Here is a 15,330-nt window from a genome sequence, read left to right as displayed (position 1 = left end):
CACATTGCTGCCCTGTCCTCTAACTGTGCAAACTTTGGCAATATAATCTATCAGAACTTTAGCCTCTTTACTTATAAAGCTGAGCTAAGTAAATTTACTACCTCATAGAATTTTTGTGTGGATTAAATGAGTTAATGCATTATAAAATGCTTAACATGGTATATAGCATACAGTAGGAACTCAATATTTGAAGCAGCTATTAATTTTACTGTTGACATAGTTATTTAGGGTACCACCAGAAAGAGAAAATTATAACTAATATACATAGATATATTAATATACATAGATAAAAATAAAGATTGCTTCTATAAAACTAGATGTGGGATATCGTAAATATAAAACAGTCAATTGAGGGGCATCTGGGTGGCTGCCTTCAGCTCAGGTCATGATCCCAGGGTCCTGGGATTGAGCCCTGCATTGGGTTTCCTGCTCAGCGGGGAGTCTGCATCTCCTTCTCCCTTTCCACTGCCCCTGCTTGTGCTCTCTCTCTCTCTGTTAAATAAGTAAAATCTTAAAAAAAATAAAACAGTTGAGAGAGAATAAGAGTCATTGGAGTGAACAATTAAATCAACAGTCAGTTGGGTGAACAAGAAAGAACCGTTACAACTTTCTGGCAGTAGACATAAAAAGAAAAATTAAACAGAAGTCTGGGAAACTAGAGTTGAAAATCTCTTCCAGAAAGTAAAGCAAAATGACAAAGAAATGGAAAATCGGAGGACAAGGTAAAAACTTAAGGGATCAGTCTGAAGATCCAAAAGCCAAGTGGTAGGAATTACAGAAAGAGAAAATACCTCAATCTCCCTTTCTCAGAAGGCACCTGGTGTGTGTACTCCACCAAAATGAGGAAGTAAACTAAAAAAGAGGAAGACATGGGGTCAAAGACATAAATTTCAACATAGGATAATACTAAAGGAAATGTCTAGGTTGATAATAAAGGGAGATACTGGGCAAGTCTAAATTGCAACCTGTCTAGAACAGGACAGAAAGACCGCTTTCTGTAATGAGTAGCTCAAAGAAAAAGAAAAAAAAAATGTAGTTGATGGATTATGTGATGTTGGACCACACCAAGTTCTGTTGGTGACTTTTGTAATAAATTAGTGATTGCTAAGGCACTTGTTGAATACATGAAAAATAGATTGTACAAGATGGGAGTTGTAATAACAGTAGAATATGGAATAGGTTAGATGATGGAAGTTTCAGTTCTTTCTTAGATCATCCATGAAATTCATAACAAACAGTCATGAAAAGAAAAATAAGAGCCAGTATTAAAGCAGACTGATGTATAGTCTTCTAGAGAGAAATGCTTTCTTTCTTTCTTTCTTTTTTTTTTTTTTTTTTTGAGAAATGCTTTCTTGATGTAGTTTGTATTATGGAAGAATGAAGCTAAGTCTATACATTTTACAACACAATTTTTAGAAATCTGTTTGTTATAATCCTATAATGTGAACTATGATATTTGCAATCTAGGTTATGTGATGGTTGGATGTATTAAATAATTTTCTTTATAACTGTTGCAGTTTGTGTGTTTTGTATTCCATGGTTGTGTTTGTCTGTATGAGACATAAAGTGAATGGGGTGCTCCCTGGTCTTATGGGGTTCTCCCAATCTTATGGATGAAGAATGTTTAACCTTGAAACCAGAGTCACTTCAAGAAGCTTGGTCTGAGTATCTATTTATCTAACAGTTGATTTAGAAGCAGAGTAGGTAGCTTATGCATAGTTCTATTACCATGCAGGCATGGCTGGGATACTGCCAGCAAATTTGAGCAAACCACCAAAGGACCAATTTAACGTTAACATAAAGAAGCAACTGCCCTTTACAGTTTTAAAGCAAAAATTTAAATCATATGAACAACTGAATTTTATTCTCTTCTTTCAGGGAGCTAACAGAATGAGAGGTCGGCTTGGGAGTATGGACAGCTTTGAACGGTCCAACAGTCTTGCTTCAGAGAAGGTATCCCATCTGAGCTCCCATTTTTACTACTAATTGCAATTTGGCAAAAACCAACATTGATATGTTAATATCACTTCGTTGTTTTGTTCTGAGTCCTTTGTGACTTTTAACAGATATTAATTATTATTAAAATTAAATTTAAAATATTGGATTAATGTTTAAATAAAGAAAAAAATACTATCATTTGAAATAAGAAGGCTGTGGATAGTATCATGTTGCTCTCTGTTCAGCTATCCCCTTTTTGTGTTGGGAGAGTTCCCGGTGACTTGTCCTCTATCAGGTTTTTTACTGTTTGGAGATAGGGATGCTTGGGAGGATGGTATTTGGGCAATTGTTGACCCAAAGCCACAGAAAAATAAGTCGTGTAATTGCAGCACTTGTACAGTGGTCTTTTTATGTTTTGTTCTGTCCCCTTGTTACTCCCCCCCATTTCTCTCTCTTTTTTTTTTTTTCCACTTTAACTGTAACATTAGGCTTCTCTTTATCTCACAGATAGTTGTTAGTAGGTTTGATTTCCTGCTTCCTGTATCATGCAATTTGTAACCTGAGGTTTATGCAACCAATTTTTTTTAAAATTTTTTTTATTTATTTATGATAGTCACAGAGAGAGAGAGAGAGAGGCAGAGACACAGGCAGAGACAGAAGCAGGCTCCATGCACCGGGAGCCCGACGTGGGATTCGATCCCGGGTCTCCGGGATCACGCCCTGGGCCAAAGGCAGGCGCCAAACCGCTGCGCCACCCAGGGATCCCAACAACCAATTTTTTTTTAATGGAAAATACTAAAATGTTTTTAACTGAACTTTGTGTCGATAGAATTGAGGACATAGTCTCGCTATGAGTCTCTTAACCCTAACCCCATGTTCCATGTTTATCAAGCTAAACATTTCTACAGTGGTGCCTGTTTTGGAAAGTATAAACAGCATACCTGTCTAAATTGAAAGATTTATGATGTCTCCCCATGCAATATGAGAGGCATTCCAGCATAGCTCACTTTTCATTCATTTCCTGTTTTTCATGTCTTATAAAAATTTTTTACCTCAGGGAACGTGTCATTGGATAGAAACATCCACAGTGAAAGAAGATACTTAACAGGCTTTATTTTATTTTCCTGAAGGCTTTGCCATGAAACTTGGACACTTGAGCATTGTGATCTGTTTTGACAGTACAGGAAGCATGCAGCCGATATGTCACGGAAATCAGTAGATATGTAAACACAGACCCCACCCTCCTGGTGCTCATGATGCCTTTTCATCTTTCTGGCAACAATGAGAAAAGTACAGTAGCTATAGCATTTTACCACAAAATGTTAGGGGAAAGAATACCTTTTCTTATCATTCTTTTCACTTTCTGCCTATCTTTACGGATGCTGTGTTACAGCTGCTTATCAGAAGAAGTGGGTTGTGGTGATACTGATTAGCCTTCAGCATGGATTGAGTGAAAAAAATAAAAAAGTTTTGTCATGACTCAGGAGGAAGAAGAGGCACCCTGTCACTTTTGAGCTGTGTGTTGAAGCAGGTCTGCCAGGATCCATGTAGGAAAGAAAGACCTTAACTTGTACTTCCTTTTCAGGACTATTCACCGGGAGACTCTCCACCAGGGACACCTCCAGCCTCCCCACTGTCCTCAGCTTGGCAGACATTCCCTGAAGAGGATTCTGACTCCCCACAGTTTCGAAGACGGGCACACACGTTCAGCCACCCACCTTCAAGCACAAAGAGAAAGCTGAATTTACAGGATGGGAGAGCTCATGGTGTTCGCTCTCCTCTTCTGAGGCAGAGCTCCAGCGAACAGTGCAGGTGAGTCCAAACCTCTTTTTGGATAGTGAAGTAAAATTTTCCTGTCACCTATTTTGATCAGTACTGAGTCAAGATTTATTGTGACTTAATGCTGCCAACATTTTGTTTTTAGAAAGACCAGAAAGATAAAATGAATGATAAAAACCTTAGTTAACTAAAAGAGACAAGGCAAGTTTTAAAGTCCATCCGAAGAGAAGAGTTAAGGCATTTTGGATGAAGACATTTTCTTTTCCCCAGAAAAATGGAGAAAACAAGATACTATGCAATTGTTTTGTCTGAAAAACTTGGTGACAACATGTTACTCAGTGTCTTCTTGATGATGGCTCAAATGAAACCGAGATAGCAAATTTGAAAATAACGTACATAGCAGTAGAACTTCCTGTTAGCCTGTAATAAAATACAAGGGTTAAAAAAAAATCACCTAAGTCACCTTCATACCTGAGATAAAATTTGGCTATACCTCATAATAAATTAAAACCAAAAATGGGAATAATTAAAAATTTTATCTAGAATGAAGTTATGTCTGTAAAGAAGGATACACATATCATAATTGATGGAAGTGTCCATTAGAAATTATCTTATATGGTATTTAAAAAATAATTCAACAAAATCGTTTGGCATTTGGTAAGGTACAAACAACAAAAGGGGTAAACCTGGAACTGCAGAATGGTTTTACTTCTTTCTGTGTAGCACATATCAGAATTTATATCCTAGAGTTAATTTTGTTTCTCTTCTTCACCTGTGAATTTGATCCAGGAAGCAGAGTCTGATAAGTGATCCCAGTGGAGAAAAACCCAGAACTCCTGGGAAGATTAGTTTTATATTAGTTGTGATCAAATTTGCCAGCATTTCTTTTAAGATTACTGTTTTATCTTCAGTGTTGTGTTTTGACTGATTTGGCACTTAAAAATAAGATAGATATTTTGGATATATGAAAATAAAAGAGATTAACAATTAATTTTTCTCAGATTTTCTCTTCTAAAAAAGATTAAGTATTCATGTTTATATCACTTTTATTTTTTTTAATGACCACTTCATTTGTATTTACACAAGGCAATAAGTCTGTTTTCTTCCAGGAAAAATTATCAAGAATTTAAAACATAAAACATTATAAATGATTTCTCTATTCCTCCTTCTTATAATGTAGATGCTCAAATAATTCTTTTCAATATGAAAAGATGCTATTTGTGCTATTGTGAAAACTTGCTAGGAGAAGAATCTTCTAAAAAGAGCAATGGAGGAGGTTCAGGGATTCAGATAAAACTGTGGACACAATGCCACAGGCTGCAGGAGAGAACATAGGCATTAATGTTTGTTAAGCCAGAGATATTATGATGGCTTCCAACAACAAACAAGTTGTCCCTAAATTTTTAGAAGGGTTTATATCTTTAAAATAGCTAAGTCTTTGAACTACTGATAATCTGTTGCAAGAACGTGTTTCCTGTGATTATTTCTGCTTTCCTACTTTTTTTCCCTTGAAGTATCTTTTGCATGTAAAAACAAACACCTTTTGTTCTAAAGTCATGAGGAATGTTTTAGAGACAAACACCTCTGGTTGGACATGTGCATAGGTGAGTTCAGTTTGTGAAGAGTGAGCCAGCTTATGGTCATTGAAACATACAACTGCATGCTCCCCTTTTTCCATAGAAGATCCAGCCCTGAGCTTTGAAAGGAAAGCTTAAATTAATAGCAAGAACCTGTTTATATGCTTTTTCATAGTGAATGAAGATTTTGCAGAAATCTAAATTAAGACAAATTTGCTGTGTTTTCTGTACTCAGCATTCTTCCATCAGGTCGGCGCATGCACAAGGAGAGTAACTCTTCCTCCAGCCTTCCAAGTCTACACACTTCCTTCTCTGCCCCTTCCTTCACTGCCCCCTCTTTCCTGAAAAGCTTTTACCAGAATTCAGGTAGACTGTCCCCACAGTATGAAAATGAAATCAGGTGAGATCAGTGTCCTCTGTTTGCAAAGCAAAATTTTCTGCAGTGATATACTGATATGTTACTAAAAAGTGGCTGATGAATTTTGGAGTGACATTTATGCATTCGAATGCTGTGCTTGTTCTAATCTATTTCTAATATATCAGTTTCAATTTCAATGAATTTTATCAAGAAAACTTTTAAAACCAGTGTTTCAAAGCTTTTAATAACATGATTGTTTTATTTTATGAATTACATCTTTTTATACTGTTTGTGTGATTCTTTGCCGTATGCTCCAGAGTCTGAGCTTTGTATTGTTTGCAACATGACCTGGTGCTAACACCTACTAAACAAATCTCCCCCAATCATGCTTTTTTTTCTTAGCCTCTCTGGGCATATGATATGGAATCCAAAAGCCACTGATTTAAACAGCTGTACTAAAGTGATGGATGCAATATATCTTTAGTTTTTAAAGTATATAGAATATTTCCTAGGCATTTCTTTGATTTTTCAATGACATAGACTGTCTTTTCTGAAACTCAGTATGATTACATAATGGGTATAGAATCATGTTGATGTCAACTTTCAGAAAGCATAAAGATTTCTTGAATCTTGTAGATACTTGATTTTATTTCATTCCCAGTATTAAAAATATATATATAGCCTTTAAAATTTTCTTCTTTGCACTTTTAGCCACACAAAATTAAATATAGTATTTTTTTGGGGAGTTGCCTTTTTAAAAAAAATTTAAAGTTATGAAATCTTACTGATTATTCACATGATTAGTGAGATATTGACAGCCTTTGGAAAGTGGTGAGTTAAGTTGGGAATTCTTTTAAAACCATTGATTGTTGCTGGCTTAGAAGTTTGTGATATTCATTCCAGTTTTTTTTTTTTTTTAAGATTTTATTTATTTATTTATTCATGCAAGACAGAGAGAGAGAGAGAGAGAGAGGCAGAGACACAGGCAGAGGGAGAAGCAGGCTCCATGCAGGAAGCCCGACATGGGACTTGATCCCAGGACTCCAGGATCGTGCCCTGGGCCAAAGGCAGGCGCTAAACCACTGACCCACCCAGGGTCCCTCATTCCGGTTTTTATATGGAGCTGGATTCTTTCTTTTTCTTTTCCTTTTTTGCTGTATAGTATTCTATTTAATACACCACAGTTTATCCACTCTCTTGCTGATAAATAATTGGGTTGGTTCTAGTCATTTGATATGTGGCAATTCTTGCAGTCAAGGAGAGGAATACCTGTTATCAAACAGCCTGTGTGCCACTAGGATTTTCTTAGATATTCTTTTGGCCTCATTTCTTTCAGACTTGGGAAATCCCATTTGAATGGGTAACCTTCAGTAACTAGTTTAAGTATACTGATCCTCGAATTACCTCTGAGTATCTTTTATCTATGTGTGCCAAATGTTTTTCTTTTTTTTTAAAGATTCTATTTATTTATGAGAGATAGAGAGAGAGAGCGAGAGAGAGGCAGAGACACAGGCAGAGGGAGAAGCAGGCTCCACACAGGGAGCCTGACGTTGGGACTCAATCCCGGGTATCCAGGATCACACCCTGGGCTGAAGGCAGCGCTAAACCACTAAGCCACCGGGGCTACTCTGTTTTTACTCCAAGAAAGATAGTTAATATTGATTGGACTGAAAACAATTTGAATCTGAACGTCCTCTGAATTAGTACAGATTCACGTCCATTGAGTTTCTAGTGAAGAAATTTAGTGATGAACTGATTTTAAGGGGTCTTTCAAGGGTGCGCCTGGCTGACTCAGTCACTAGAGCATGCGACTCTTAAATCTTGGGGTCGTGAGTTTGAGCCCCACATTGGGTGTAGGGATTATGTAAAAAAAACAAATATTAAAAAATATATAAGGGTTTTTCAAGGACAACGTTGTGGGAGAAGAGTTAAAAATCAGCTACAAAAGCAGTATATTATATACAGAATATGTCATGAATTGAGAGAACCAAGAATGTACCTCTATAAAGACACCAGTTTGCCTTATCTCTATAGTACTATCTATTATTAGGAATGCAGCATTTCAGTGAAACACATTGGCAGTTTCTTACTCTTACATTAGTGAAAGTGAGCATCTGGACAATCCCAGTTTTCTTCTGGAAATAGAAGCATTCCCAGAAGTGACAATTAGGAAGAGCCATTGAGAAGGTGAAAGGTTAACTGTGAACAGGATGTAGAATCACAAAACAGTGACTTTTTTTTAAAGATTATTTATAGTGTTTAGATTATTTGTAGTATAGGGTATTACATATTCATCTTTAATAGTTTTACTTAAGTGTGTGCAGTATTCTTATTCATAGTTTCTTAGTCCTTTGTACCTCATTCTAATAGTAGGATATTGAAGTCAGAGGCAAGTGTATGTTAGTTCTGCATTGAAAATTTCCACTTTTTGTAACTATCTTACTTGAAGTCATATATTTAAATATGTGGAGAACTTTTAAATTTGTATTAAAATACAAAAAAATTTGTATTAAATTTGTATTAATACTGTTTTTTGCACTTTGTAATATTTTCTTGGCTCTGAGAAAATCTAAAAATCAGAGAGCCTTTGTACATTTTTCTGTAATTTCTGCATATCTTTTTAAAAAATAATATGACAAGCGTAGAATCAGTAGGCCAAAAAGAGACTTAAAATTTTTATTTTCATAGAAAAGTGCACTGATCATGAGCATACAGTGGACAATGGATTATCACAGAGTGAATACCCCTATGTCACAGCTCTGTCAATAAATGGAATGCTATCAGCACTTCCACAGTTCCTCTCCTTTTCCCACCCAATGACTTCCCCTTCTCCTGACCTTAATACCATAGTTCACTATTTGCCTAGTTTTGAACTTCGTATAAATGGAATGATACAGCATATATTCTTTTGTTTTGGGTTCTTTCACTGCACATTAGTTTGTAAGATTCCTTCTCATTTTTATGTGCACTTCAATTCATTAATTTTTATTGCTGTATAGTATTCCTCTTAATGTTACAATTTATATATTCTTTTGCCAGTGGACATGTGGATTGTTTCTAGTTTTAAGTTATTTTTTAATTTTATTATTGTCTTTATTTAGAGAGAGAGAGAGAGAGAGAGATCATGAGCAGTAGGAGGGGCAGAGGGAGAGGGAGAGAATCCTAAAGCAGGCTCTATGCCCACCACATAGTCTGACATGGGGCTTGATATCATGACCATGAGATCATGACCTGAGTCAAAATCAAGACTCAGAGGTTTAACTGATTGAGACACCCAGGAATCCCTAGTTTTTGGTTATTAAAAGAATACTGCTGGGGCATCTGGCTTGCTCAGTCGGTTGAGCGTGTGATTCTCTCTCTCTCTCTCTCTCTCTTTTTTTTTTTTTTTGTAGAGTGTGTGATTCTTGATCTTGGGGTTGTAAGTTCAACCTTCATGTTAGGTAGAGAGATTACTAAAGAAATTAAATCTTAATATTATTAGTTGTGCATATCTGTGCATTATTGAAGACTATGTCCACAGTAGTAAAATTTTTGGACAAAATTCACTCTTAATAGGTTTATTTCAACTAGTAAGTCACTTAGAAATTTACTAGTTATAGTCTTGGAGGGGGTGTTTTTTCAATTTGTATTTGAAATAATTTCAGATTTATAGAAAACCTGAAAAATATTATGGAGAGCTGCAAGCCCTTTATCCAGATTCATCAACTTTTAGAAATTGCTATATTTTTAAATCATTCCCTCTGTCCATTTACATATGAATATATACATGCATTCATATATGCATACATATATCTTATTCTAAGCCATTTGTGAATAGGTTGCATATATCATGTCTCTTTACTCTGAATACTTTTTTTTTCACTCTGAATACTTTAATATGTATTTCCTAAGAATGAGGATATTCGCGGGTGTGGTTTTAAACCAGTGATTTCTGTATCTGCATTTGTCATCACTACTTTCAGAGAGAACATTATGCAGACACAATTACTGTAATATCTGGAACTAGGGGAGGAAATTCAGAATACTCTAAATTACACTTTTATTTTCACTTGAGTAGCTCATATCTTATTAGTTGTATCTTTAAATATACATAGTCAAATAAGGTATGAGTAGGTTAGAATATAGGCTAACATATATTACTTTTTAAACAAACCTATTAATTTGAAATTTTAAACTCAGATTAGGCATCCTTTTCTAGGATCTCTATTCTGAATTATAAAAACCTATTGGGTTACTGTTTTTAAGCAGGCTGAGAAAAAGGAGCCAAAAGAGTTTTAATATCATGGTTTATTGATTAGTAGATTTATCTGTGCAGCATTAAAATGATAAAGGAAAAGGAATGAGCATAGTTTTGTTTTACCTTTGAATTAAATTTTAAAAATTTAATGTTTTTTCATTGTTTAGTAGCTAAATTATAATTGTGATGATATAGTATATTTATATAACATTCATTTATCAAATATATCCATCCTTTCTATCAACAGGCATCTTTGTCACTCCTTATAATTGCTTCTCAGTTTTTAAGCCTATAACTGAAAAAACATTTATGTTGAAGTTCATTGGTTAAAAGTAAAATGACAGTCATTACTTCTATTTACTTATAAGACTTTTCAGTGAGAACACAAGATTTTTTCTGATGAAGTACTTTATGCTACAGTTTGATTCTATGTAGTTCTCTTGTGTTCACTAATAAAAATGGTACTATCATACATAGCTCATGGTTCATATTGAAATGACCTTATCTATGCTTTATTGATGACTAATGGATATGCCTTTTTATTCTGATTCTAAATCCTGATTTTGTCATATATCTCTCACTGTGTGCTAATGTCATTCCTTCTTTTCCTGTTGTACTAGACAGGACACTGCTTCAGAATCAAGGTGATTAGAGGTCTAAATATGTTCTTATAAAAATTCATAAATTCTACCAACCAAATATCATTCTCAGTTTTAAAAAAGCAGTTTTGGCTGTCTCTTGAATGCATGCCAATGTTCCAATGCTATGATGATTATATAGTAGGGGAAATGTGATGCCTGGTATAATCAAAGATCACAAATGATCATATAAAATGTTGATTGCAAACAGAAATCCTGTTTCTACTCTATTCCATGTTGACAATTCCCCAGTACTGTGCTGTGGCCTTCAATCAAAGCCCGATTTTAATTTTGAATTAATAGACATGAATTTGCTCATTAGAGGTACATATGTATATATAAGGAGTTTATTTCAAATCCCGAGGAGGTGCAGAAATGAGCATCCTAAAAGAAACATACTCATAAAATCTAATCTGGTTTTCACCCAAAGCAGATTGTTAGTCTATTTCTGTACACCTTAATTCTTGACGTGTTGGTTACTTTAAGATACTGCTGAGGCCTGCCAGACTTCCCACTGGTCTGGACAAAGGAAAACACCTACTTCCTTATTATGGAAGTCTGACCACATCTGTAGTGACATCTCTTCCTCTTGACCCGCATGCTTTTTGGTAAACATCCAAAATCATGGCTGAACAACTTAACTGAAAATGATTATTCTTTGCTTTGTTCTAGTTCTATACTTAGCTTATATCAGGAATCCAGTGAAAAACAGACTTACCCATCTTCCTATTTGGAGCCATTAACATTTAGCTTTCTTTCTAGCTGGAATGAAAACACATATTAAAGAAGGAGAAAAAAGAAAATCATTTTGGCCACACTGATAAGATAAAAAGTGACTTCCTTTTGAGACTTGTAACTGACTAATACTTTTTAATGTTTGGGTGTAAGATCTTTAAATAATACTTCTTACCTACTTTTAAAAGCCTAATTGAAATGTTAGTTGTACTGTATGTCCTTCTAGATTCTACTACAGGCTTAGAATTAGGTCTGTTTATTACCTTAGAGATCATTTGGCCTATAATTCCTTACTTTACATATGGTTAGATTGAACCCCAGGGATGTTTTAGATCTTGCTTTATATTATTTTCTTCATTTCAGGTTTTAAGGATGTGAGTAAGCAAATGAGCTAGCTGTTCAGAGATAGTGTAAATTCCAATGCAAAGAACTTGATCTTTTAAAAATTTGCCATTCATTGTAGAGTTTAGGAAATAAAACACTTTGTTTTTCTCATTCTTTTTTTTTTAACACATTGTTCCACTGATTGATCTATGATTCACAGCTCAGATTCTATATATTGCCTTCCACTACAATAGTTCAATGTCAATTTTATTTAATTAGTAAAGCTTTTCCATAGAATGATAGAATTATCCCCAGTTGAAAGCCAGGACTTAGACAAACTATTAGTGTACCTGATGGGATTATGAGTTAAATTGTACTATCGATCCTGTGGAAAAAGCTAAAGTTTGATCACTATGTTGTTCCATAAGGTTTTCTTGAGGCATTTACAAAGAGAAAGTTTTTTCAGGTTTCTGTCACATGGTTGCTATCACAGTAATCAAGTCTTGTTTCTATCTTGAGTTGTAAAAGGTTGTGATTTAGATATAGCTTTAGTCGGTGTTAGTCACTTGTTTGGACTTTATGATGCTAGTAGTTTTAGATGGGTTGGAGGGGTTGGAGGATGGGGGGCTGCTCAGCAGAACAACACTTCTGTAAAACCGGTCCTGGCCTAGGAGTTCAGCTTTGGGAAGAGTGTATCTGTGTTGCCTCCAGGGGTGGGGCAGGGGTGGAGGGAATAAAACATGATTGCAACCTTAAAGTTGAGTCCCTGTGACTGGTCACCAAGACACCTTAATTAATAGACTATCCAGCAAATTAATTGTTATGAAAGCAGACCAGTATGTATTAAAAATTCTGCATTAACACAAGAAGTATAATGTTAATTTAATAGTTGATGTGGTGAAGGCTCCAATGGCTTGGCCAAGATGTATCAAAAAATTATCTTAAATTGTGTGGGAGGGTTATAGCTCCCAAAGCATCATAGCTTTGGATGCATGCTTTGTCCAGAAGGTTTTGGAAATGCCTCCCAGCCTATGGGGTGATAACACGTAAGAGAGGGTATTTCCTCCCCTTATAAAGCTCTTATTGACTCTTTTCCGATTATGGTTCTTAATTGGAAGAATGATAAGACTGGTAATAGGAAATACATATAGAATACACCAATACAAAAATATGTGGGAATTCTCTACATTGTATTTCCTTCCTAGTTGTTCATTTATAATGTCATAAATTTTCAATAGAGGTAATTCTGGCACAAAATACTATTCCCGAATATGTCTCTTGGGAAGCAGTTTAATGATGCGCATGTTGATGTTCCAAAATGCAAAAGTAGGAGGGAAAAAGACTATATGAAAAAAATGGTTATTATTTGTCTTGTCATTTAAAAAAATATAAAGATAATGAATACACCAAATATGTATAGTCCACCATATTATAGTGTGTTTTGTATTTGATCCTGTTATTTAAAAAAAGTATTTGATTTTGGAATGGAGTTATTTCAGAAACAAAAAAGACATGAGACATTTACATAAATGAACAAACACCTAATACTTTGAAGTTATTTCTCTGCTGAAACATATGACTTTATCTATTAAAAAAAAAAAGTGGAAAAAGGAATACTGACCGAAAGACTTAATGCTAGTTAGAGACTGATTTTTTTTCACCAGAAACACACAAGGTACTCAGGTTCCTAACAGCTTTAGTTTTACAGTCCAATTAGTGCTTTGTCTGAAATAAAGCAGGGTATTTACATCGGCATGATGAACTGCCGTGCCTATGTGTCTGGATTCTGGAGTGCCTGGGTTTGAATCCTGGCTCCCCATTTACTATCAGTGGAACTGTGAACAAGTTACCTAGATCTCCGTTTTCTCATTAAAAATGTGAATAGAAATAACACCTACCCCATAACGTTTTTGTGACGATAAAATGAGTTCATACTTGTAAAATGCCTAGGACAGTGGCATCACCACCTTAGGAAAGTCAGATTGCTGACCAAATGTAAATCAAAAGGTAAGCTGTGGTAAGTTGCTTTATATGTACTGACTGTGAAACCCTTATCTGGACTCTGACTTCTGCATACATGACTTCTCTAACTAAATTAAGCAGGGCAGCTTTTGCCTTATCTCAGCCACCAACCTGCTTTTTCAGGATGCCCTGTTTTAGTGCAAGATGAAGGATCAATGGTCTGTTATATAAGTTCTTTTCAGTATATTATTATCTTATATTATGCCTATTACTTTTGGCTTGTAAATTCTGACTTAAATTCCTGACATAGGAAGAAAATGTGTCCATTGGCAATTTATTTAGATTATAGGATATACAATTTTAGATGTTATGAGACTTTCAAACATGTAACAGGCTAATGTGAGGGTACTGTATGGTCCTGTTTTATACCCTTTACCCCCAAAAGCACATATTTTAGAGACAATAATGATAGGAGTCCTTTCAGTTGTATTTTTAGTTAATTGGAAGGTGATTTTTACAAGATGTTTTAATTACATCATTAAATTATAAAAGTTTCAGAATCCTTTGGTTTAGTTTACTCTAGCTTGTTTGTTAGGGCTGCTAAAAAAAAGTCAAGAGGAATTATGGAATGTTTACTCCAAGAGGCATACTGAAATAGGTACATTTACAGAAGTCTTTCATTAAGCTTTCTAGCCTTAAATTATAAATTTAGATGCCCTTATATAAGACAGGAATAATACTTAATTGGAAAAAGATGCCTTAAGTTGTTTACTAACACTGCTGTCATTGTCAGTACCTACCAGTGCCATCCACAGCTCAGTCTGTACTTTTGGAAAAGAGAGCTGTTAGAACTTTAAGCCAGAAAGACTTAAACATCATGCTACCAACACAGGGTTTTTAAAAGGTATTCTTTTATTTATTCCTGGCATGTTAGTCTAGCCAATATGATTTTTTCTGTCCATTTTACTTAGCCTTCTGAGTTAATATTTCATGTGGTTTTACAATATTACTGTATTCAATGGATATTTGTTAAGTGCTTACTATTATTTGCCAGTAACTATACCAGGAGCTAGACATACATCCATGAATACTGCGCATTTAGCAACTAACTGCTGGTAAGATAGTGTTACAAAAATGAAGATACAGAGTACTTCAAGAGTGTTTATCGGTATATGACTATTATTTACAGAATGTTTGAATCACAGTTTCCAAAAGGGAAATACTTGAGTTAATTCTTTCCAAAGTGAAAGTAAAGATGAATGAATTTATTCAGTATTATAGGGAGTTTTGAAGCATGGACACATATTGGGGCTATAATTTTATCTAGGATACATAACAAAGGGGTTTGACTTTATTGAGATGTATTTATCAGCTACTTTCTGAAGTATCATATTATGACACTTGCTAACTGTACAACAGCTTTAAAAAAAAAGATTTTATTTATTTATTCATGAGAGACACAGAGAGAGAGACAGAGACACAGGCAGAAGGAGAAGCAGGCTCCCTGCGGGGAGCCTAATGTAGTACTCCATCCCAGGACCCTGGGATCATGACCTGAGCTGAAGGCAGATGCTTAACCACTGAGCCACCCGGGCATCCCTGTGCAGCAGCTTCTTAACCTTAGTTTAGCTGATCCAGAAGCAATGCTTCCAGGAAGATCAGGATTAGAGATAACTGGACTACCTGATGTCTATGAGTATGTAAAATGAATAAAACCATGACAGGCAGGTGCTGCATTCCTCTCCTGACTTAAGTACTGACTCTTCTTAACTCCATCAAAAG

The 15,330-nt window shown here is 35.2% G+C and overlaps 1 protein-coding gene across 11 annotated transcripts in view; it reads left to right on the top strand.

Moving 5' to 3' along the window:
* Positions 1-15,330, top strand: part of TBC1D4 (TBC1 domain family member 4) — a 181,385-nt gene that overhangs the window by 138,375 nt on the left and 27,680 nt on the right. For 6 of the 11 annotated variants that reach the window (XR_004808352.2, XR_004808351.2, XM_035704640.2 and 3 more), the window contains exons 9-12: positions 1,879-1,953; positions 3,524-3,750; positions 5,530-5,694; positions 10,510-10,533. Coding sequence is in view for 9 of the 11 variants with exons in the window: in XM_035704640.2 (XP_035560533.1) it covers positions 1,879-1,953; positions 3,524-3,750; positions 5,530-5,694; positions 10,510-10,533 (491 nt within the window). In the remaining 2 variants the exon portion in view is untranslated. The remainder of the gene's footprint in view (positions 1-1,878; positions 1,954-3,523; positions 3,751-5,529; positions 5,695-10,509; positions 10,534-15,330) is intronic. The other 5 variants (XM_035704641.2, XM_035704642.2, XM_035704644.2 and 2 more) reach the window with 3 other exon arrangements.

This window comes from Canis lupus, chromosome 22 (assembly GCF_003254725.2).
Source record: "Canis lupus dingo isolate Sandy chromosome 22, ASM325472v2, whole genome shotgun sequence".
Classification (NCBI taxonomy): Eukaryota; Metazoa; Chordata; class Mammalia; order Carnivora; family Canidae; genus Canis; species Canis lupus.
The sequence above is the reverse complement of the archived record's forward strand: the minus strand, read 5'-3'. Positions and strand labels throughout refer to the sequence as shown.